This window comes from Myxine glutinosa, chromosome 9 (genome assembly GCF_964187855.1).
Source record: "Myxine glutinosa chromosome 9, kmMyxGlut1.1, whole genome shotgun sequence".
NCBI lineage: Eukaryota > Metazoa > Chordata > Myxini > Myxiniformes > Myxinidae > Myxine > Myxine glutinosa.
The window spans coordinates 95,198,721-95,221,415 of NC_136269.1; the positions used below are offsets into that span (position 1 = coordinate 95,198,721).

Here is a 22,695-nt window from a genome sequence, read left to right on the forward strand (position 1 = left end):
AGGGGGGGGGGGGGGGGGTGGGAGAGGTATAAACATATGGACACTGCCAGGATTTCCAGGAAATAACCACCACCTTGGAAATAATAACCACCACCACCACCATGACAGTGATCTATGGTCAAGTGATTTTGACAGGAATCAGTCATTTTTCAGGATACCAGGTATTGTGGGATATTTAATGTCCAACATTTTTTGCCAGCAAAAAGGGCACCCAGCTTACCATCCATACAAATGGTGGAACACTCTCACATAATTCAATCATTTTGTATGCAGTCCTGTGGCTGCTGGTTGCATCACTGCTAGCGCGACTGTGCCGCTGATGCAATGCCCGTTTTTTTTGTACACCGCTCCTTTCCTATGCCATCTCCAGCCGCTGCATGACGTTTGTTTGTTTGATTGTTTGTTTGTTTGTTTGTTTGTCCGGGCGATATCTTAGCCATCCTTTGAGCCAGGAAGCTGAAATTTCAGCACAATAGTGAGCGAGTACTTTGTCAAAAACGTTTTTTTTGGGGGGGGATTAATCAATTAATTGATTAGTTACTTTATTATTATCGATTAATTAAGTACTTATTTATTTCCTTTCTCTTCTGGGCATTATCTCGGACACCTTTTGAGCTAGGAAGCTGACACTTGGACATGACAGTGACCAAGTGATTCAGCTGTAAATACTATTTTTGATTCATTCATGAATCAATTAATCGATTAATTATTTAATTATTCGATTAATGACTTAATTAATTTTTAAATGTTACAGATTCGGATGAAACGGTGGTGGTTTAGGTATTCTAATAGCCAATTATTTAATTATTTTATGATTTTAAAAATTTATTATTAATCATTTATTTATTTTCTTTCTCATCTGGGCAATATCTCAGGCACGTTTTGAGCTAGGAAGCTGATATTTGGACACGACAGTGACCAAATGATGTAGCTATAAAAGATATTTTAGATTTATTGATGAATCAATTAATTGATTAATTATTTATTGATTAATCAGTGAATTATTTAATTTTTTCGATCAATGACTTCATTAATTATCAAAAAGTTTCAGCTTCAGCTGAAGCACCAGTGGTTTAGGTATGCTATTAGCCAATTGATTAATAAAATATTGTATGATCATTATTTGTTGATTTTAATGACTAGTACACCCATTAACTACGGGAGGGGCAGAAAGGGTCATTCCTCTTTGGGGTACATAGATTACAGTCGATCTATGGTCTGGTCTCAAGAACATTGGGTGTGTGTTCATTTACCAAGTTTCTTGTGGAGAGATCGCGAAGTGGTTTAAGCATTAGAGCAATCATTCCATTCAAAACCATTAAGGAACGGCTGGCTTGGCAAGCGCTAGCTAGCTGCTTGGTAAATGAGCACACCCCGGGCTTCCTCCCTTTCAGTTTAGTGTTAAACAGAAGGAGCGAGTTTCAAAAGTTCACTACGAAAAACACCACGTTAGCGCCAGGAAGGGTCATGTTATTAACCCAACACTTATGGGGTACCTAGAGTACAGTAGATCTTCGCTCAGTTCTGTAAGTAAAACTTACCTCACGCATGTCGGGATTCCTCCAAATTTTTTCATTTAGTGTTGTAAACAGCATTAGCGACTGTTTAAAAAGCTAATCATACGTGTTTGTGGTTCATAATATTCATTACTGTTCATTAATGTTCATTACCTCTGGTAGAGGCTGTTGCTCCCACGAAAATGCCATGATAAGCTATTTATATATGTTGACTCGCCAGAAAAACCCCTTGGGGAGGTGGGATATTATTGGTATTAATATTGTTTTGTAATAACATTAATATTACAAAATTATCGTTAGTTTTGTTATTCGAAGCGGCCTTGGAAAAACGCCACGATAAAGCTAACTTAATATGGCTGTACACCTCAACACGCAACCCATTGACGGCAATGGCGGGGAAAACCCGCTCGGCGGAGAAAACCTCTTGGGGATGGGGGCAAATGAATGCGCTACAACCTTCATTATGTAACCCTTCGTCATCCTGTCAAGTTTGGTTGAGATTGGATAAGTAACGACAGAATGTATTGGCGTCAAAAATTCATCAGACAGACACAAATGTCGTATTTTAGTGTGATGCAATTAATCAATCAATTATTGTACACCTCTCCCTCCCAATACAATTTCTATGAGCTGCACAGCGGTATTGCCGGGCGCCTAAGGTGGGTGTGGGTGTGGATGTGTGGATGTGTGTGTGCATGCGTGTTTGCGTATATGGGTGTTTGTGTGTGTGTGTGTGTGTGTGTGTGTGTTTGTGTGCAAATATATGTGTATGTATATGTGTATATATATATATATATATATGTGTGTGTGTGTGTGTGTGTGTGTGTATACGTGTGTTTGTATGTATATTTGTATATATATACTAGCTTGGCTTGGCTCGGCTCGCTACGCTCGCCTCACCACGCGTCGATACTGAGGAGCGGGCTTATTTTAGCTGAGGCTAATGACTGTACCTGAGTTGCTGTGTTGTCATGATTTACACCAATCATAATACAAACAATTATTTGGCACAAATTTATTTGTGATATTACATTTTTATAGGCAATTTAGGTTGAAGATTGAGGTTGAATGTTTTTTTTTTTCAAGAAAGAAACCCTCAGCACATACATAGGGGAGGGGGAGGTGCAGACTGGAAATTTGGGATGATTACACCTCACCACCACGTAATTCAAAACACCTCACCACCACGTAATTCAAAACACCTCACCACACATAATTTAAAACACCTCCAGCCATAAAACACGGAATAAAAACACCTCAGCATCACAAAATTGAAAACACCTCACCACCACGAAAGTAAAAACACCTCACAGCCATAAAACACGTAATAAAAACACCTCACAGCCACGAAATTAAAAACACCTCACAGCCATAAAACACGTAATAAAAACACCTCACAGCCACGAAATTAAAAACACCTCACAGCCATAAAACACGTAATAAAAACACCTCAGCATCACAAAATTAAAAACACCTCACCACCACGAAAGTAAAAACACCTCACAGCCATAAAACACGTAATAAAAACACCTCACCACCATGAAATAAAAAACACCTCACTGTCATGAAATTAAAAACACCTCACCACCACGAAATTAAAAACACCTCACAGTCATGAAATTAAAAACACCTCACAGTCATGAAATTAAAAACACCTCACAGCCACGAAATTAAAAACACCTCACAGCCATAAAACACGTAATAAAAACACCTCACAGCCATAAAACACAAAATAAAAACACCTCACAGCCACGAAATTGAAAACACCTCACAGCCCTGAAATAAAAAACACCTCATCCATAAAACACATAATAAAAACACCTCACCACCATGAAATTAAAAACACCTCACAGCCATAAAACACATAATAAAAACACCTCACCACCACGAAATTAAAAACACCTCACAGCCACGAAATTAACAACACCTCACAGCCATAAAACACGTAATAAAAACACCTCACCACCACAAAATTAAAAACACCTCACAGCCCTGAAATAAAAAAACACCTCAGCCATAAAACGCATAATAAAAACACCTCACCACCATGAAATTAAAAACACCTCACAGCCATAAAACACATAATAAAAACACCTCACAGCCACGAAATTAACAACACCTCACAGCCACGAAAGTAAAAACACCTCACAGCCACGAAATTAAAAACACCTCACAGCCCTGAAATAAAAAAACACCTCAGCCATAAAACACATAATAAAAACACCTCACCACCACGAAATTAAAAATACCTCACAGCCACGAAATTAACAACACCTCACAGCCATAAAACACGTAATAAAAACACCTCACCACCACAAAATTAAAAACACCTCACAGCCCTGAAATAAAAAAACACCTCAGCCATAAAACACATAATAAAAACACCTCACCACCATGAAATTAAAAACACCTCACAGCCATAAAACACATAATAAAAACACCTCACAGCCACGAAATTAACAACACCTCACAGCCACGAAAGTAAAAACACCTCACAGCCATAAAACACGTAATAAAAACACCTCACCACCACAAAATTAAAAACACCTCACAGCCATAAAACACATAATAAAAACACCTCACCACCACGAAATTAAAAACACCTCACAGCCACGAAATTAACAACACCTCACAGCCATAAAACACGTAATAAAAACACCTCACCACCATGAAATTAAAAACACCTCGCCACCACAAAATTACAAATACCTCACAGCCATAAAACACATAATAAAAACACCTCACCACCACAAAATTAAAAACACCTCACAGCCACGAAATTAACAACACCTCACCACCAAGTAATTCAAAACACCTCACCACCACGTAATTAAAAACACCTCACCACCAAGTAATTCAAAACACCTCACCACCACGTAATTATAAATACCTCACCACCACGTGATTTAAAAACACATCACCACCACGAAATTGAAAACACCTCACAGCCACGAAATTAAAAACACCTCACCAACACGTAATTATAAATACCTCACCACCACGTGATTTAAAAACACCTCACCACCACGAAATTCAAAACACCTCACAGCCACAAAATTTAAAACATCTCACAGCCATAAAACACGAAATAAAAACACCTCACCACCACGAAATTAAAAACACCTCACCACCACATCATTTAAAAACACCTCACCACCACGTGATTTAAAAACACATCACCACCACGTGATTTAAAAACACATCACCACCACGAAATTGAAAACACCTCACCACCACGAAATTAAAAACACCTCACCACCACATCATTTAAAAACACCTCACCACCACGTAATTCAAAACACCTCACCACCAAGTAATTAAAAACACCTCACCACCACGTAATTCAAAATACCTCACCACCACGTAATTCAAAACACCTCACCACCAAGTAATTCGAAATACCTCACCACCATGTCATTTAAAAACACCTCACCACCATATCATCCTAGATACCTCATCACCACGTGATTCAAAACCACCCCCACGTTATTAAAAACACTTCACAACCACGGAAACAAAAGCTTGAGGGAGTCGTTAAGTGACAACACAGACACTGCCCAGATGTGTAGATAAATAGATAAATGACTGCACCCGAGTTGCCGTTTTGTCATGCTTTACATTACACCAATCATAATTCAAACAATTATTTTGCATAAATGTATTTTTAATATATGTGAAATTACCTTTTATAAACAATTGAAGTTGAAAAAAAAAAAATTCCCCAAAAAATATATATACAGACCTGGCATTTAATATGGAATATTTTTTTTGTGGGGGTAAACTTACTTTTCAAGATGTCTTAGAACCAAAAGTTCATTGGAATTATGTAGAAATTATTCTAGATTTTGTTAATGTGACCTTTAAAAGAAACAAAAACCACATTTGACATTTCGAAACAAATAAATTGATCATGTAAACTGATATCGAACTCAATTCATGGACAGTACTGTGTTAAACTTCTGTACGTTTTCCAGAAGTATCTCTTTATTTTGCACGTTAGCCAAATTTTTTTTATGTACGTACACGTTGGGGCATACTGTTCACGAGATTTGCCAAGGTTTGGACAGGAATCGCTTGCCATGCAGTTGCAATAGCCTGCTGCAATTCACGCACAGAGGCAGGCTGCTGGTCCAAGTTGTCGATTTGACGCGTTAATTCTGCCCACAAGTTCTCTATCGGATTCATATCCGGAGACATGGCAGGCCACTCCATATGCTCGACACCACGGTCAGCAAGAAAGTGTTGGATCATGCGAGCACGATGAGGCCGTGCTTTGTCATCTTGGAAGACAAAGTTTCCTCGAAAGGCTGCACGAGCAAATGGAAGCAATGTTTCTTCCAGAATGACCCTGTACTTGAACTGGTTCAGGTTTCCATTCAGAACAACCAGGTCAGTTTTGCCCCCTGCATGAAAAGCATCCCAAACGGTCACCCCACCACCTCCAGCTTGGACTCTTGGCACTATACAATCTTTGTTGTCGGCTTCATGCACTTGTCTGCGCACTCAGACGCGGCCATCTTGACGATAGACCAGAAATCTAGACTCGTCACTGAAGATCACGTGATTCCAGTGTCCTGGCTGCCATTGACGGTGCTCTCTGGCCCACTGCAATCGGCGCTGGCGGTGTTGTCTGGTCAGGCGTGGCTTTCTCAGGGGACGCCTGGCACGATAGCCTGCTTGAACCAGTCGTTGGTTGACTAGCCTTCTGGATACAGGCACATTTGTCAGTTGCTGCCACTCAGCCCTAAGCCGATTAGCTGACTTGGTATGGCCATTGCGGACTAACCGGTGCAGCTGGTGATCATCCCTCCTTGTGGTTCTGCGGGGACGTCCTGGCCTCGGTATTGGAGTAGGGACACCCCTCTGAGCATTTCGTTTCAGGATCTTTGACACCTGACCTTGAGTGATGCCATACTGCCGAGCAATAGCACACTGTTTCATGCCGTAATTTCGTAAAGCCACCACTCCATGACAAACAGCATTGTCGAGTTGACGGACCATCTCCAGAGGAAGCGGCAATAACCTTTGGAGACGTGCAGCAGCTGTTTTCCACAAATACAGAACGCAACAACCCTTGTATACCCGACTGTGAAGCCAATCATCAAATGCACCTGTCCATACATTTTGCCACGCCACCTGTGATATAATCCTGTTATTGACTTCTTGCTGCGACAGACAATCAGTGACATGGTTCTTTTAACAAATAAATCACCAAAGTGTAAAATAAACTCACCAGATTGATATACTGTGTTAAGAAACTAAACCCAGGTCAAGAAAAAAAAAATATTCCATATTAAATGCCAAGTCTGTATATTGGAATTTTTTTCAAAACAAATACCCTTAGGACATACCGACGGGAGAGATAGGTGCATACCAGAAGTTTGGTACGATTTCCCAAAAGTTTGAGAGAGTAGTTCAGTGACAACACAGACACTGCACAGATATACAGTCACGTGAAAAAGTAGTACACCCAATGTAAAGTTTTGACTTTTTCAACATATTTCAACATACAGCTATTTGATCTTCATTTCAACAATATTGATAGATAAAGGTGATATAATATAACAAATATCATGAAACATTTACATTTTGTAGTCCATTGTATAATTTAAATAAACATAAATGCAAATTTCGCATGTGGAAAAAGTAAGTCCACCCCTACATTTATCACTACTTTAAATACCTAAAATTAGAATCAGGTGCACCAGCTCAGGTGCAAATGATTAGAACATCATTAGAGAGGATCTTGGAGGAACCTGTCTTATTTAAACCTCAGACATTTAGTTTGGTTTGCTCTTTGTTGTTGAAGTGAAAAGAGCTCTCTGAGGCCTTCAGAAAGAAGGTTATAGATGCCTACGAGTCTGGGAAGGGATTTAAAAAGATCTCCAAACAGTTTGAAATAAATCATTCGACTGTCCGGAAGATCATCTACAAGTGGAGAACATTCCAAACAACTGCCAACTTGTTCAGGCCAGGCCGCCTAGCAAGTTCAGCCCGAGAGCAGACCGCAAGATGCTCAAAGAAGTCTCTAAGAACCCCAGAATATCAACACGGGACCTACAGGTAGCTCTTGCCACTGTTGATGTCAAAGTGCACGAGTCTACCATTAGAAAGAGGTTGCACAAATTTGATCTACATGTGAGGTGTGCCAGGAGGAAACCTTTGCTGTCCAGAAAGAGCATTAGGGCAAGACTAAAGTTTGCCAATGAACACCCAGGCAAAGACCAGCACTTCTGGACAATGTGCTCTGGACAGATGAGTCAAAGGTAGAGCTATTTGGCCACAGTACCAGAAGACATGTTTGGCGAAAACCAAAGACAGCATTTGAGCACAAGAACCTGATACCAACTGTAAAGCATGGTGGTGGAAATATGGTTTGGGGCAGCTTTGCTGCATCAGGGCCTGGGCAGCTCACCATCATAGAATCCACTATGAATTCTTCATTGTACCAGAGGGTGTGTGAGGATAATGTGAGGCCATCTGTCGGGAATTTGAAGCTCAACCGAAGGTTGACCTTGCAACATGACAATGACCCTAAACATACCAGTAAATCCACCAAGGAATGGCTGAAAAGAAAGAAATGGAGGGTTCTGGAATGGCCAAGTTAAAGCCCAGATCTAAATCCCATCGATACGTTGTGGGGGGATTTGAAACGAGCTGTGCATGCAAGAAACCCCTCAAACATCGCACAGCTGAAAGAATTCTGCATGGAGGAGTGGGCAAAAAATCCTCCCAGTCGATCTCAGAGACTGGTAGACAGTTATAAGAAATGCCTACTTGAGGTTGTTTCTGCCAAAGGGGGCAATACCACCTATTAGAGCCAAGGGTGTACTTACTTTTTCCACATGCAAAATTTGCATTTATGTTTATTTAAATTATACAATGGACTACAAAATGTAAATGTTTCATGATAATTGTTATATTATATCACCTTTATCTATCAATATTGTTGAAATGAAGATCAAATAGCTGTATGTTGAAATATGTTGAAAAAGTCAAAACTTTACATGGGGTGTACTTACTTTTTCACGTGACTGTTTTTCTAGATAACTGTGAGAAATAGCAGAAACTCCACAATACGAGCAGGGTGCCTTATTGGCAATAAATATATCAACTGAATAAATGATATAAGTAGCGGACGTAACTTAAAAACGATCGATCTTTAATTACCCTGCGCTCATGAATCGAAAAGCGGGGTTAAGCAATCGGGTGCATACGTGCGCCGTACGTGTGCTGTGTGCCGTATGTGTGCCGTGTCTGCATTTTAAAAATTCATTTTCTCGGCAACCGTTGGTCCGATTTATATGAAATTTTACCTTAGGAGAGCCTCTGCCTGTGGATTTCTTTGTTACCCTGCGCTCGCAAAGCCAAAGGTGGGGTTAAGCAATCGGTTGTGTACGTGTGCCGTACGTATGCCATGTGCCGTGTCTGCATTTTAAAAATACATTTTCTCTGCAACCGTTGGTCCGATTGACATGAATTTTGTGCCGTAGGAGCGCCTCTGCCTGTAGGTTTTTTTGCTGATAATTATGATGTCATAGGTCACGTGGTACGGACGCCATCTTGGAAAAACGTTACACCTCTATATCTTCCAAACCGCTTAATGGAAAAAATTGAATCATGGCTCATTGTCAAGTACACCCCATGTGGAATAAGATATGTTAATGATGATGTTATAGGTGCCTCCATTATGACGGCAAAATTCGACAAGTACAACACTTGATCTCATCAGTATGAAAAACAAAACAAAAAAACCTTAAAAAACAGAAGAGTTGGCTTGCACCAAGTCCTTCTCAAGACTGCACAGGTAAGTATTCTATGAATACCATCTCGTTTTCAGACAAGCTTTCGGCCAACACAGGCGTTCTTCTCAGTCTACAAGAACGTGACTTTTTGTTCTTCAACCCAACTTTTTTTTTTGAAGTTTTTTTCTGCAAGAAAGTTTTCTACATATTCTGAAACGTGAGTCTCTTTGGATACACAAACTTCGGACAATGTTCCCTCATGGCATAAATTTTGACGATTGACGTATGTTCAACTCATTCAATCCACCACAACTCAATCAACTCATTCACCGTAACTCATTCACTTTTCTTTTTTTTATAAACATCGCTTTGATCTTTATATATGTCGTCAACAAATGTAGGCAGTGTATTGATATAAATATAAACAGTATATGAATATGTGCTTGTATAGTACCAACTGCAACTAACGTAAGCTCACTTTCGTTTACACTACTCAAAATAAGTTAGGGATATTGTGGGAGTGAGTTTTTTTTTTTTATAGGGGTTAGGGTTATGGTATTGAAATCAAGAATGCTGTGTTTTTTCACACTCATTAATAACCATAGAATTAGGACCAACAACTTTTTTCAACATAATTAATACACAAAATCAACCACACCGAAGAACCTGCCAATATCCCTAACTTATTGTGAGTAGTGTAAGTCGAGGAAGGTGAGTAAGCGTTAAAGATATCTCTTCGTTTTGTATATATTTTATTCATATATTAACATCACACCAATGACTTATATGCATGCTTGCTGTTCTTGTAGACTGAGAATTAGGCCTGTGTTGGCCGAAAGGTTGTCTGAAAATTAAAGATCAATCATCTTGAAGCTACGTCCACTACTTATTTAATTTCTTCCGATTTTATACATATACTCGTATATATATATATATATATATATATGTAATTTTATATATATATATATATATATATATATATATATATGTATATATATATATATATATATATATATATATATATATATATATATATATATATATATATATATATATATCATATAATATAATATAATATAATATGTGTGTGTGTGTGTGTTGCTATGCTCTTCTAAAGCCATGGCTTGCAGGGCCTCACACCTGCAATTGTAGGAGCGACAAATACCCACCCTCCCAACTTAACAGATCGAGCCTTCCTCTCAACACCCCCTACCACCCGTCCAGTCAAAGATAGAGCAGAATCAAATTGCAATTGAATTGGGTGTGAAATGTGGCCTAATGTGTTCTGTATTTGCTGTTTCCCCATGAGCCCTTATTCAGTTCACCCCACCACATGCCAATGGTTGTTGGGAAGCAAAATGTCATCCTAATTCTACCTCAAAATTCAAATTGCAAAATTCGAATGTTTCTTTTCTTTTCATCTCTCCCTCACTTTTTTTTCTTGGCTTCAATTTGCCTTATGATCAATTGACTGTCCTGTCATGAATCCGATCGTGTTGGCTTATCGAAAATGTTATTGTGCTGTTTTATCATCCTGGATTTTTCTGCCTCACATGATATTTCTGATGAAACCAGCAAGAGAGAAAATGCTCGTATATAGTATTTATCCTTACTACATTGGTTGAGTTGGTTGGTGGTTTGGCTTCTACAAGAGGGGTTTCCACAAGTTATCAACCTCACGCAGACAAAACCGTACGCATGTTTATTCTCTGTCAGGCCAACAAATTTTTGAAGTCCTTTATAATAATAAAAAATGCGCTGGTATTATCAGCACAAGTTGCAATGCTTGATCAGCTGCATCTCATTGCATTTAGCTTGTATAGTGAGTGATCGAGAGGTCTGACAGATTAATTTTTCTTTTCACACCACATTTTGACTCCACACATAACACAACATGGCACGTGGCTAGGCTTGGGTCATTCTCACCAGGCCACAGGACCGAATCTGTCGCGATCACCCTTCCACGCCGCAGGCTGACCGCCTGCCCTCCCGCCTACTGATCCCGAGATCAATCTCTGTCTCTTTCCCAGCTCCCCATGGGACTCCGCCAGCCGTGCTCCTGTCGCCCTCCCTCATTGTTGGAGCCTCCTTGTCTAAACATCGCCCCGGGGGCCCAGGGTTAAAGCAGCCAACGCAGTTTTACAGCCTGCGCCCTGCCAAGGGCAACGCGTTTCGCTTTTCCTATATCCTCGACGGCTCGCACACCCGCTAATCAGTCGGCCCAGCCCGCGGCAGAGAGCTGGGTGCGTTTGTTTTTTGTGGAAGTGGGCAAGTCTCAGCTTAACACCTGTGTTCTTATTGTTGTCTCCATCTTGCTTTATCTCCATCCCTGAGGACATCACACCAATTGATATATATATATATATATATAAAATATATATATATGTATATATCAAGGTAGGCGCGAAGCGCCCCTCCCTTTATATGGGATCATCTCTGTATGCAGCTTTTATATATATATATATATGCACTACATGACCAAAAGTATGTGGACACCCGAACATCACACATCTCATTCAAAAATCATGGGCATTAATATGGAGTTGGTCCCCCCCTTTGCTGCTATAACGGCCTCCACTCTTCTGGGAAGGATTCCACGAGATGTTGGAACATTGCTGCAGTGATTTTCTTCCATACCGCCACAAGAGCATTCGTGAGGTCAGGCACTGATGTTGGGCGATTCCACCTCACTCGCAGTCGGCGTTCAAATTCATCCCAAATGGGTTCGATGGGGTTGAGGTCAGGGCTCTGTGCAGGCCAGTCAAGCTCTTCCACACCGATCTCGACAAACCATTTCTGTATGGAACTCACTTTGTGCACGGGATCTTGTCATGCTGAAACAGGAAAGGGCCTTCCCCAAACTGTTGCCACAAAGTTGGAAGCATGCAATCATCTAGAATGTCATTGTATGGTATAACATTAAGATGTCCCTTCAGTGGAACTAAGGGGCCGAGCCCGAACCATGAAAAACAGCCCAGACCATTATTCCTCCTCCACCAAACTTTACAGATGGCACTATGCATGGCAGAGCTTCAATTGGGAGGCCCAAATGAAAAGGCAAAATATCAGAAATTGAAGGCTTTTTTACTTTAAACGATTCATATAAACATCCGTTGAATCGTATCGCACACAAATCATGAAAATCTAAACGGTACATGGCGCCCATTTTGAAAAAAGATTGAATTCTGCAAAACGGAAGCGGCCGCTACACGTCTTTCTCAGTCACACGTTTATGTGTAAAGAGTGCGCGCCAAATCTGTAACACGGAAGCGGCCGCTACACCTGTTTCTCAGTCGCTTTGCACACGCTACCATGTTACTTCGGAGCCGCACGTTTATATAGGACGAGTTTGTCAGGAGTCGATCTACTCTCTCCTGGTACGTATATATACATATTCATATCTATATATATATATATATATATATATATATATATATATATATATATATATATATATATATATATATATACATACATATATACATATATACACACACACACACAAATACATATTATACATATGTGTAAAAGTTGTTTTATATATATATATATATATACATACATATATACATATATACACACACACACACAAATACATATTATACATACTAGGGCATGCCCGTACTATATATATGCCCGTACTATATATCTATCTAAAATTATATCCCCCCCCTCTATTTACATGAAATGGTTTGGTCCATTCGCAACGCCAAAGCGAACGGCGAACGGCTTGCGAGTACAGTGACAATCCCCCCCCTCTATTTACATGAAATGGTTTCGTCCATTCGCAACGACCACAGAACCCCCCCCCTCTATTTACATGGAATGGTTTGGTCCATTCGCAACGCCGGCACACGCGATCGTTCGCTGCTCTCTGATTGGTTGAATCGTTTTTTGGACATAGCTCGGTAAGTAATTGTCCGATTAATATGAAACCTTGAAAAGGCACATCCTCGGGTCCCCAGCAATATACCTGGCAAGTTAAAAGTATATCGGACCCGTGGTTGTCGAGAAACAGCGGTCACAGACAAACAAACGTACAGACGTACAGACGTACAGACAGAGATTACTGGAATTATAGATAGATGTGTAAAAGTTGTTTTATATATATATATATATATATGTGTGTGTGTGTGCAGTGTCTGTCCTGTGTTGTCACTGAACTACTCCCTCAAACTTTTGTGAAATCCTACCAAACTTCTGGTATGCACCTACCTCTCCCGTGTGTTTGTCCTAAGGGTATTTTTTGGAGGAAAATTTTGAAATATATTTTTTGGGGAAAAAAAATTTCAACTTGTCTTCAACTTCAATTGTTTATAAAATGTAATATCACGTATATTACAAATACATTTGTGCAAAATATTTGTTTGAATTAGGATTGGTGTAAACCATTACAAAACAGCAACTCAGTTACTGTACAGTCATTTATCTATACTAGGACGTGCCCGTACGTGGGTGCCCGTTCCTTGCCAAAAAAAAAAAAAAAAATGTCTTCGCCCATGCATGCATGGGCGTGCCCATGGGCCCATGGGCGTGCCCGTAAGTGCGTGATGTGACCGTACAATGAATGTATCGTCCCGACGCCGCAGCTCGGATGGCGCTGCAGTTAATCGGGCCTGTATCGGCAGAGTTATTATAAACGTGTACTACAATCGATCGTATCTTACAGCGTCTGCTCGCCACATTCAGCATCAGTACGTCGTCACTATGACTATCCGTAAGTCCGGAAGTGACGTCCTCATTTGACTGTCCGGAAGGTCGCATATCGCAGTTACGATGAATCGCAAATTAGTTTTAATTAGTTTTAAAACATAGTTTAACGCCAACATAGTTTGCCAACGTGAAATAAATGAATACGCTCTCAAATGTGCCGTCCGAGGCAGAGTCTGTTCGCCACGTTCGGCACACGTGATAGCTCGCTGCTCTCTGATTGGTTGAATCGTTTTTTGGACATAGCTCGGTAACTACTTCTCCGATTAATATGAAACCTTGAAAAGGCACATCCTCGGGTCCCCAGCAATATACCTGGCAAGTTTCAAGTATATCGGACCCGTGGTTGTCGAGAAACAGCGGTCACAGACAAACAGACACACAGACACACAGACACACACACATGCACACAGAGATTACTGGAATTATAGATAGATATCTACATACGTGGGCAGTGTCTGTGTTGTCACTGAGCAACTCCCTGAAACTTTTGTTTCTGTGGTTGTGAAGTGTTTTTAATAACGTGGTGGTGGTTTTGAATCACGTGGTGGTGAGGTATTTTGAATTATGTGGTGGTGAGGTGTTTTAAATCATGTGGTGGTGAGGTGTTTTAAATCATGTGGTGGTGAGGGGTTTTTAAATCACGTGGTGGTGAGGTGTTTTGAATTACCATATGTGGTGGTGAGATGTTTTGAATTACTTGGTGGTGAGATGTTTTTAGTTATGTGGTGGTGAGGTGTTTTGAATTATGTGGTGGTGAGGTGTTTTGAATTACATGGTGGTGATGTGTTTTGAATTATTGGTGGTGGTGAGGTTTTAAATTATGTGGTGGTGAGGTGTTTTGAATTATGTGGTGGTGAGGTGTTTTAAATTATGTGGTGGTGAGGTGTTTTGAATTACTTGGTGGTGAGGTGTTTTAAATTAGGGGGGGGGTGAGGTGTTTTAAATTATGTGGTGGTGAGGTGTTTTGAATTACGTGGTGGTGAGGTGCTTTGAATTACATGGTAGTGAGGTGTTTTAAATTACGTGGTGGTGAGGTGCTTTAAATTACGTGGTGGTGAGGTGTTTTGAATTACGTGGTGGTGAGGTGTTTTTAATTGCGTGGTGGTGAGGTGTTTTTAATTACGTGGTGGTGAGGTGTTTTTAATTATGTGGTGGTGAGGTGTTTTTAATTACGTTGTGGTGAGGTGTTTTTAATTACGTGGTGGTGAGGTGTTTTGAATTATGTGGTGGTGAGGTGTAATCGTCCCAAACTTCCAGTCTGCACCTACCCCTCACGTATGAACGTGCTAAGCGGTTCTTTTTTTCATTTTTGTGTATTTTTTCAACCTAAATTGCCTATAAAAATGTAATCTCACAAACACTTCAAATAAATTTGTGCAAAATTATTGTTTGTATAATGATTGGTGTAAATCATGACAACACAGCAACTCAGGTACAATCATTATGCTCAGCTAAAACAAGCCCGTTCCTCTGTAACAACGCCTGGTGAGGTGAGCGTCGCGAGCCGAGCCAAGCTCGTGTATGTATATATATATATATATGTACATACACGGTACATACATATATAAAGTATATATACAGTGCCTTCAGAGAGTATTCACACCTCTTGACTTTTTTAACATTTTATGCTACAGCCTGAATTTTAAATGTATTGTTTTATTGTTAATTACATTTTATTGAATTTTAACATTCCTGTAAGATCCGCAAATAGCAGAACCGCGAATAACGGTGCATTGTTTCAATAGAAAAAGGGGGGATAGGTTCCATAGTCACGAAAATCCGCGAATAGAGAGGACCAAACCGCGGATGGCGAGGATGGCGAGGCAAAATCCACAAATGGCTTGGCAAAATCTGCGAATGGTGAGGCAAATCCAGAGAATGTCGACGATAAAACACGAAGGTCGACGAAAGTCATGCAAATGGTGAGGCATACCCCGCAAATGTCGACGATAATCCGCGAATGTCGATGAAAATCCCACGAATGTATGCCGCGGCATTGTTTCAATGTCTATGAAAAACTGCGAATTCGTGGAACATGGCCGCGAATAGAAAAAGAACCGCAAATTCGCAGGACACCTTTCCACGAATAGAGAAACAGGTCGCATTTTATCACCCGCGAATAGCACGAGGAAGCGTTTATACCCGCAAATACCCGGTAAATTCCCACGGAATCGCGAATAGCTGGGTCCGACAGTACATAAAAGTATGTGTGAAATAAGCACTTTATTCCAAATTTCACCAAGGGTACCTACCACCCCCTGCCCCCCCCCCCCCCCCACACCCATTATCTGGAAGCACTACTGTACAATCCTTGTGGTGAAGCATGAAATAAATAAAAATCCACATATTTATCTTTCTGTGGAGGCAAAAAAAAAAGATGGAAAAGGTTGACCTCTAAATCAGAAAATATCATGTTGACAAAGACACAAAGGGAAATTATTCCTCATTTTTATTCTCCTTTGCCATGGGTGTTACTTTCATGGATGTGGTTACAGCCAGAGGATTGCGTACGATTTTCACGGGAGTGTCTGAAAAACACCGTTATTTTCCCTCAAGCACACGCTTCCTGAAACAACATTGAGGGGAAACTTCAAAGTGTGAAATGAAAACAGGATTTATAACCTTCGTTGTAATGATGCCTTCCATTTTGAAGCTTTTCTTCAACTCTGCCTTTCCATCATTGAATTGCGAATACTTTCTGAAAAGCGTTGTACTTAAAAGGAATGGTTGTTTTTAAATCACCATAACTAGGGGAATTTAATGAATTCCTTACTAAAACTAGTTCCTATTTCGGCTCGGGTCTGCATGTTAGGGTGCACAGCTGGGTACAATTTGGAAGGCACAAACCTCAGCATCCAGGAAAGAATGCGTTCCTTTTCTGGTGTTTGTGTGCTCGTGCTTGTATTTGTCGTGCACTGTTTTTTTGTTTTTTTTTGGAAAATTGGAGCTTACCCAGCAGTGCAGTACACAATGGCCTGCTCTTTTCAAAATATCCCATACGAACTTCACCTCTGAATACAAGTCCTGGGAAATGGCGAAAGTCCATTGGATGACGTCCGCATTTAAAGGATTATATACTTTATGATGCAACACCTTGCCTGTGAAGCACCTCGATGGTGATTTGTAGAATAATAACATCTTGCTGAATCAAATTCAGAGGAGAGAAATCACAGCGGCAAAGTGAGCTTCCTCTGAGCCATTCTGTAAATTCACTTTCCAGGTTCTTGTTTTCAAATCACATAGCTCATGTCACCATGGCATTCTATTTGGTTTAATGGCCTTCCTTCCTCTGCACAAACACTGAAACAATGATCACATTCAACTTTCTGCTGTGATAGATATTTGTCATGTATAAGAATGCATTTCACTTTCAAGTCGTAATGACTAACATTTTTGGCACCAAATCTTACAAGGAAATAAACAGGAAACCCAAATGCAGGTGGAGGCCACTAGGCCCATCATGCTCGTGTCGTCTCCGCCTTCCCAAAGTCCAGACTTGATACCCACCTGCATTCATTTGTCCTCTTATTCTCCAGATTGTGGAATAATCTCCCTGTGTCCGCTGTCTCGCACACTCTTCAGTCTTTCAAATGTGCTTGCCATCACTACCTCAAGTGCTTACCCATGAACAGCCGACATATCTTCTCCACACAATGATTAATTCCCATTCTATCCCTCCCTGGGTCATTGTTACTCATTTTTGTGGTATTACTCTTTTCCTCCTCATGTATGTCCATTTCCCCCACACTCCCACTCCTCTCCCAATACCCTTTGGTAGTCTGTAAACCTGCTGTCCTTTGTTTAACGCCTCCACTATGGGCATTGGGCATAGACCCTTGGGCCTTCTATAAAAATACGAGGGACACAACGCTATCCCTGTTCCATTCTTTTCTTTTTCTAACTTTTACTTTTAGTTCTAATTTTTTTTCGAACAAACACAAAACAATCGGACATTTCTAACTTAGACATCACAACTTGATCAAACCTTGCTAATTCTAATCTACCGAACATTTCTGCCAATAGGTCTGTACCCTCTATACCCATTCTTTCTAAGTACCGGTACTTATATCCAAATCCAGGTAAAACCTATTGTTGTCCACAGAGAAAAACAAGATTGTGAAACGTCACTGAACCTACACAAACATGGAGGAACTCCCCCACCACCCACTTCCAATCCCCTCTGCTACACGCATAATGCGTACATGGCTTCTTGGTTCAAAGTTCAAAGGTTACATTATGGATAGGAAAGGGAACCCAGGCACCACATCCCAAAGTTGTTCTCACGTCCTCGTTTAAACTTCAACCCGACTTGTCATGACCTTCAATGCAAAGTGCTCTGTGGATCCCAGCCCATTCGCTACCTTCACCTTACCGCTCACCGTTTCTTACCCCCAGATGCGCGGCAGGATATCCGGGACCACAGTGGCAAGTTCCCCCGGCAGTACCTGAAGCTGGTCACAGACAGCATGCTGCCCTCGGGAGAAAAACCCTGTACGTCCTTGACTTTAACTCGTATACTGTGGCCTTGTTTTTACCAGAAAATATGCCATGGTTCCATCAGCAAGCATTTACTTGCTTTTTAACCTGATTTTCCCTGGTCTTCTCCCCCAACGCTTCACCTCCTCTATCCCTCAAACCTCTGACTATACAGTGCCTGACTCCAGCACTTAAGTTAATCCTAGTTTTTCTCCTGTCCATAAAGTTATGCAAACTAATTTAACTTGTTGTTATCAAACTTTATGACATTTCCTCTGTTTGCAGGTTGCCAGCAAGATGTATCGAAAGGTATGTTGAACCACCTTGTACAGATTTTTAAAATATATATATATATGTATATATAGTATGCACTTAACACTCAGTACAAAAGACGTTAAGATTTGAGGTTTCTTGAACGAGCAATGTTTAATAGTACCAATCGTGGAACTAACAACAGTATCAGTAGCAACAGCCATGCTCTTACATGATTGACACTTGCTGGAGAAGAACAAAATACCTCGTTTCAATGTCAGTATAAGGCTGGTGTTGGCTTAGCAGTTTTAGCTGCTGGTTAGGTAGCTGGTTTGAGCCCCCTGCCAGCCGTTGAATTAACACCAGGAGGGTTCACTCAGCCCGTAATCCTTCCGAGGTCAGCAAAATGATGAGTACCGCATGACTGGTTATAGAGAGGCATTGCATCAGCAGCAGCCGTACCCCCAGAAATTGATGCAACCAGCATCTACAGGCTGCACACGAACCGCCACCACCAATGTCAGTAAGAGCAGTGGGGGGAAAAGTACTTTTTCACGTTGAAGACTATTTTCGGAAGAAAACGTCTCTTGTGTCATTGTTGGCATAAATGGCAGGTGCACTTTAGTCATAAATTGCAGATACAGGCTTTTACTGCATTGCAGGTCACACAGTCTCTTTTAATGATTGTCACAAGAGCTGCGCTTTTACCACATAGGGTTGGCAGATGTGCCATTCTTCAGGGTTGTGACGTGGACTTATAGGATGGAGGATGTGGAATGCTATGAATCTGGATAACCCACCAAGTCAGTAATTTACCTGGCAGTGCTATATTTTACTTTGCTGCCCCCTCGCTGTGCTGGAATGCTTCCTGTATCTTCATTCAACATGATTTCGGAGTCTGCTTTGCAGATTTCTCGAGCATAGAGAATTTAATACAAAAAAAAGAACATGTTGATGCTTGTTAATACTCACCTCTCAGCTGCCAAACATTGGTTCGAATCCCGACCCAGATACAGTCATGGCTAAAAGTATTGGCACCCTTGCACTTTTTCAAATAACTCACCATTTCTTCCAGACAATTGTTGAACCTAGAAAGTCTTTTGGTGTCCACATACAGTCGTGGCCAAAAATATTGGCACCCTTGCACTTTTTTCAAATAACTCACAATTTTCTCTAAAAAATATGTTGAAATTTACGAAAGTATTTGGTCTCCACAATTCTTTATTCCACTGTTAATATTACAGAACCTTTGTTTTTTATTATTTTCGCCCGATCTATCAATGAGGAAGAATCACTTAAAAATTAAATAATTCTCGTATCCGAATCCATATTCAGATCTTCACCAAAATCGAATCGATTCGTCCTTGTCACACACACACAACCTGTCCACCAAGTTTCGTCCAAATCCGTCCATAACTTTTTGAGGTATCGTGCTATGTATCGGTTTTAGCCCTCTCACTCAATGGTGAAGAATCACTTAAAAATTCTACCAGCCAGATCCGGATCTGGATCTTCACCAAAATTGAACCAATTCTTCATTGTCACATGCATTACCTCTCCACCAAGTTTCGTCCAAATCTGTCCATAACTTTTTTGAGATATCCTGCTATATGTCGTTTTTGGCCCTATCTCCTAAAGGTGAAGAATCACTTTTAAAAAATTCTACTAGCCGGATCCGTATCCGGATCCAGATCTTTATAAAAATATACCTATTTCGTCCTTGTCACATACGCTACTTCCCTGCCAAATGTCGTCCGAATCCATCCACAACCTTTTTAAATATATTGTTCACAAACAAACATACTGGGGTGAAAACATAACCTTCATCCACCTTCGGTGGCGGAGGTAATAAATGGGGCGGTTAACAAGAATAAAGCAATAATATGTTTTTAAAAATAAAATAAAATTTAAGGTGAATGTGCCTAACAGGGCCTATTTTTTAAGTGGCATTTTAGTGGCCATTGTATTAGCATGAAGAGTCACCCATAAAGTTTGAACAGGCAGATTATCTCCTCCCTGAGGGTCAATAATGAGCCAGTTTGGTTTTCATCAACTACCTGGTTGGACTTGATCAGGTTATAGTAGCTGACAATACAAATCCTTCATACTGCTGATTTTATCTCGGTTTGTACCCACAACCTCTGAATTGTGCAGTATTGTACGTCCGTACCACTTAGGCCGTGAACCTTTACCTGAGCCTGAATTTTTAACTTTGATGATTTCAATTACTTTTTAACAATACAGCCAGAGATTGTATCAAAATAGCAAAAATACAACTATTTATCCTCAAACTGATCCGTATTGTATTTATTTGCAGTTGAAAGACGTGCCGAGAGGCGCTCTCGGAAGCTGTCTGCCATCCCCGGCCTCAGAGCAGGACGGAACTCCGTGCAGGCTGGCACTGGCATCCGAGCTAGCTGGGCCGGAGGTTCTCCTATACCAAACCAAAAAGTTTCCCGGGCACCACAGAAAGAATGGGGCTCACTGGAGAACCTGGCAGAGGAAGGAGGTGAAGTGCCTCCGTCGTTGCTGCACGGCAAATTATACCGTATGCCTTCCAAGTGACGAGTTCCTTCGGACCTTGTGCCCCATTATTTGTCGATGTGTCATTTTGATTACAGTTGCCACCATTATGTTTAAAAATGTGACAGTCAGTTCTGTAATGTTTTGTGAAATCCCCAAATGGAGAGGTCCTTGATACACAAGTTGTTCAAATATCAGTCGCAGATAACCATCAAAAAGGTTGACCTGTTTAGTTAACAAAAAAACAAAGATTTTATCATTCAGTTGCCCTGATTCACGTTCCCCATCTGAACCCATGGCTCATGATACTCAGACCACACCTGTTCAAATCCCATATACAAAATGTATTTGTCCGACATCTGAAAATGTCCTTGTAATTCACGTAAAGGTACACTGATGTCTTTCTGGTCTTTGGCCTGCATGTCTCAGAGATGATTGTAGGCCATCCTGCCAGCCCCCATTAACCTTAGATGTAAAATAACTTAACCTTAACGTTAACCGGTGTGAAATAACTAGGAGTGGTAGCGGTTGTATTATTCTCGTGTCGTATTATCAAATTTCAACAGTGAAAACAAATATCTGACTGTATTTAAGGGCAAATAAGAACTTGGTAAGTGCATTATCCAGGCCCAAGCTTAAATAAAACCAACAGCGTAGCTTTTATTATCAGATCATTTCCAGGATTCCAGACAGCAATTGAATTATTTACCTAAATTAGTCAATTTTTTCTGCGCCACTAACTCTTAAACTTTACCAGTGCCTCATGCAGATTCATTTAGTCATCCTGATGTGAGAAAAAAATTATTGCTTCAAAAATCCCTGCTGGAGTAATGATTCATTGCATAGCAAGAAGCCATTCTTCTGCGCTGTTGTCGTTTGAAGACCGATTTGTCTTTGTCATATTTTGTTTAAGTGAAAAAATATTTTTGCTACATTTTCATATGCAAGTTGTGTAACGTTGCAGTGGTTACAGTCACGTGAGCATGCACTATCTTCAGTATCGGTGTTATTCTGCCCACAACACACTGAAAAAACACCCTTAAGTAATCGATTTTGGTGATTACAAACCCTGAACTGACCCAGGAGCTTCTGACATGGCATCGTCATTGACCTCAATGCTAAAAAAAATAATGAATGTGATTTTCTTTTTTCTAATACAGTGTACTGTTTATCGGCATCACCAGCATCCATCTACTTTCGCCATAGCTTTAAGACCGTAGGCTCCAGCAAAAAAATTCATTGTTGGATCAGGTGAGGAATGAAGAATTGGTCACCCCAGGTTTGAGGCAGGAATTTGGGATTTCGCCTGCATGCTGTGGCTATAACTCGCCCACACTCTGCGTAACACTCCATGGGATCTTTGACGTCCACCAACGAACAGTCCTGGCAGACAGGTCCTCCAGCTTGAAGTCCATCAGATGGATGGCACACACATTGGTACATCGCCATACCTGTGAAACACCAGGATG

General features: G+C 40.6%; 1 protein-coding gene across 1 annotated transcript in view; it reads left to right on the forward strand.

Moving 5' to 3' along the window:
• Positions 1-22,403, forward strand: part of LOC144893640 (uncharacterized) — a 61,306-nt gene extending 38,903 nt beyond the window's left edge. The window contains exons 2-4 of the mRNA XM_078784544.1: positions 18,371-18,466; positions 18,737-18,760; positions 21,021-22,403. Of these exons, the coding sequence (XP_078640670.1) occupies positions 18,371-18,466; positions 18,737-18,760; positions 21,021-21,268 (368 nt within the window). The 3' untranslated portion in view covers positions 21,269-22,403. The remainder of the gene's footprint in view (positions 1-18,370; positions 18,467-18,736; positions 18,761-21,020) is intronic.
• The last annotated feature ends 292 nt before the right edge of the window (positions 22,404-22,695 follow it).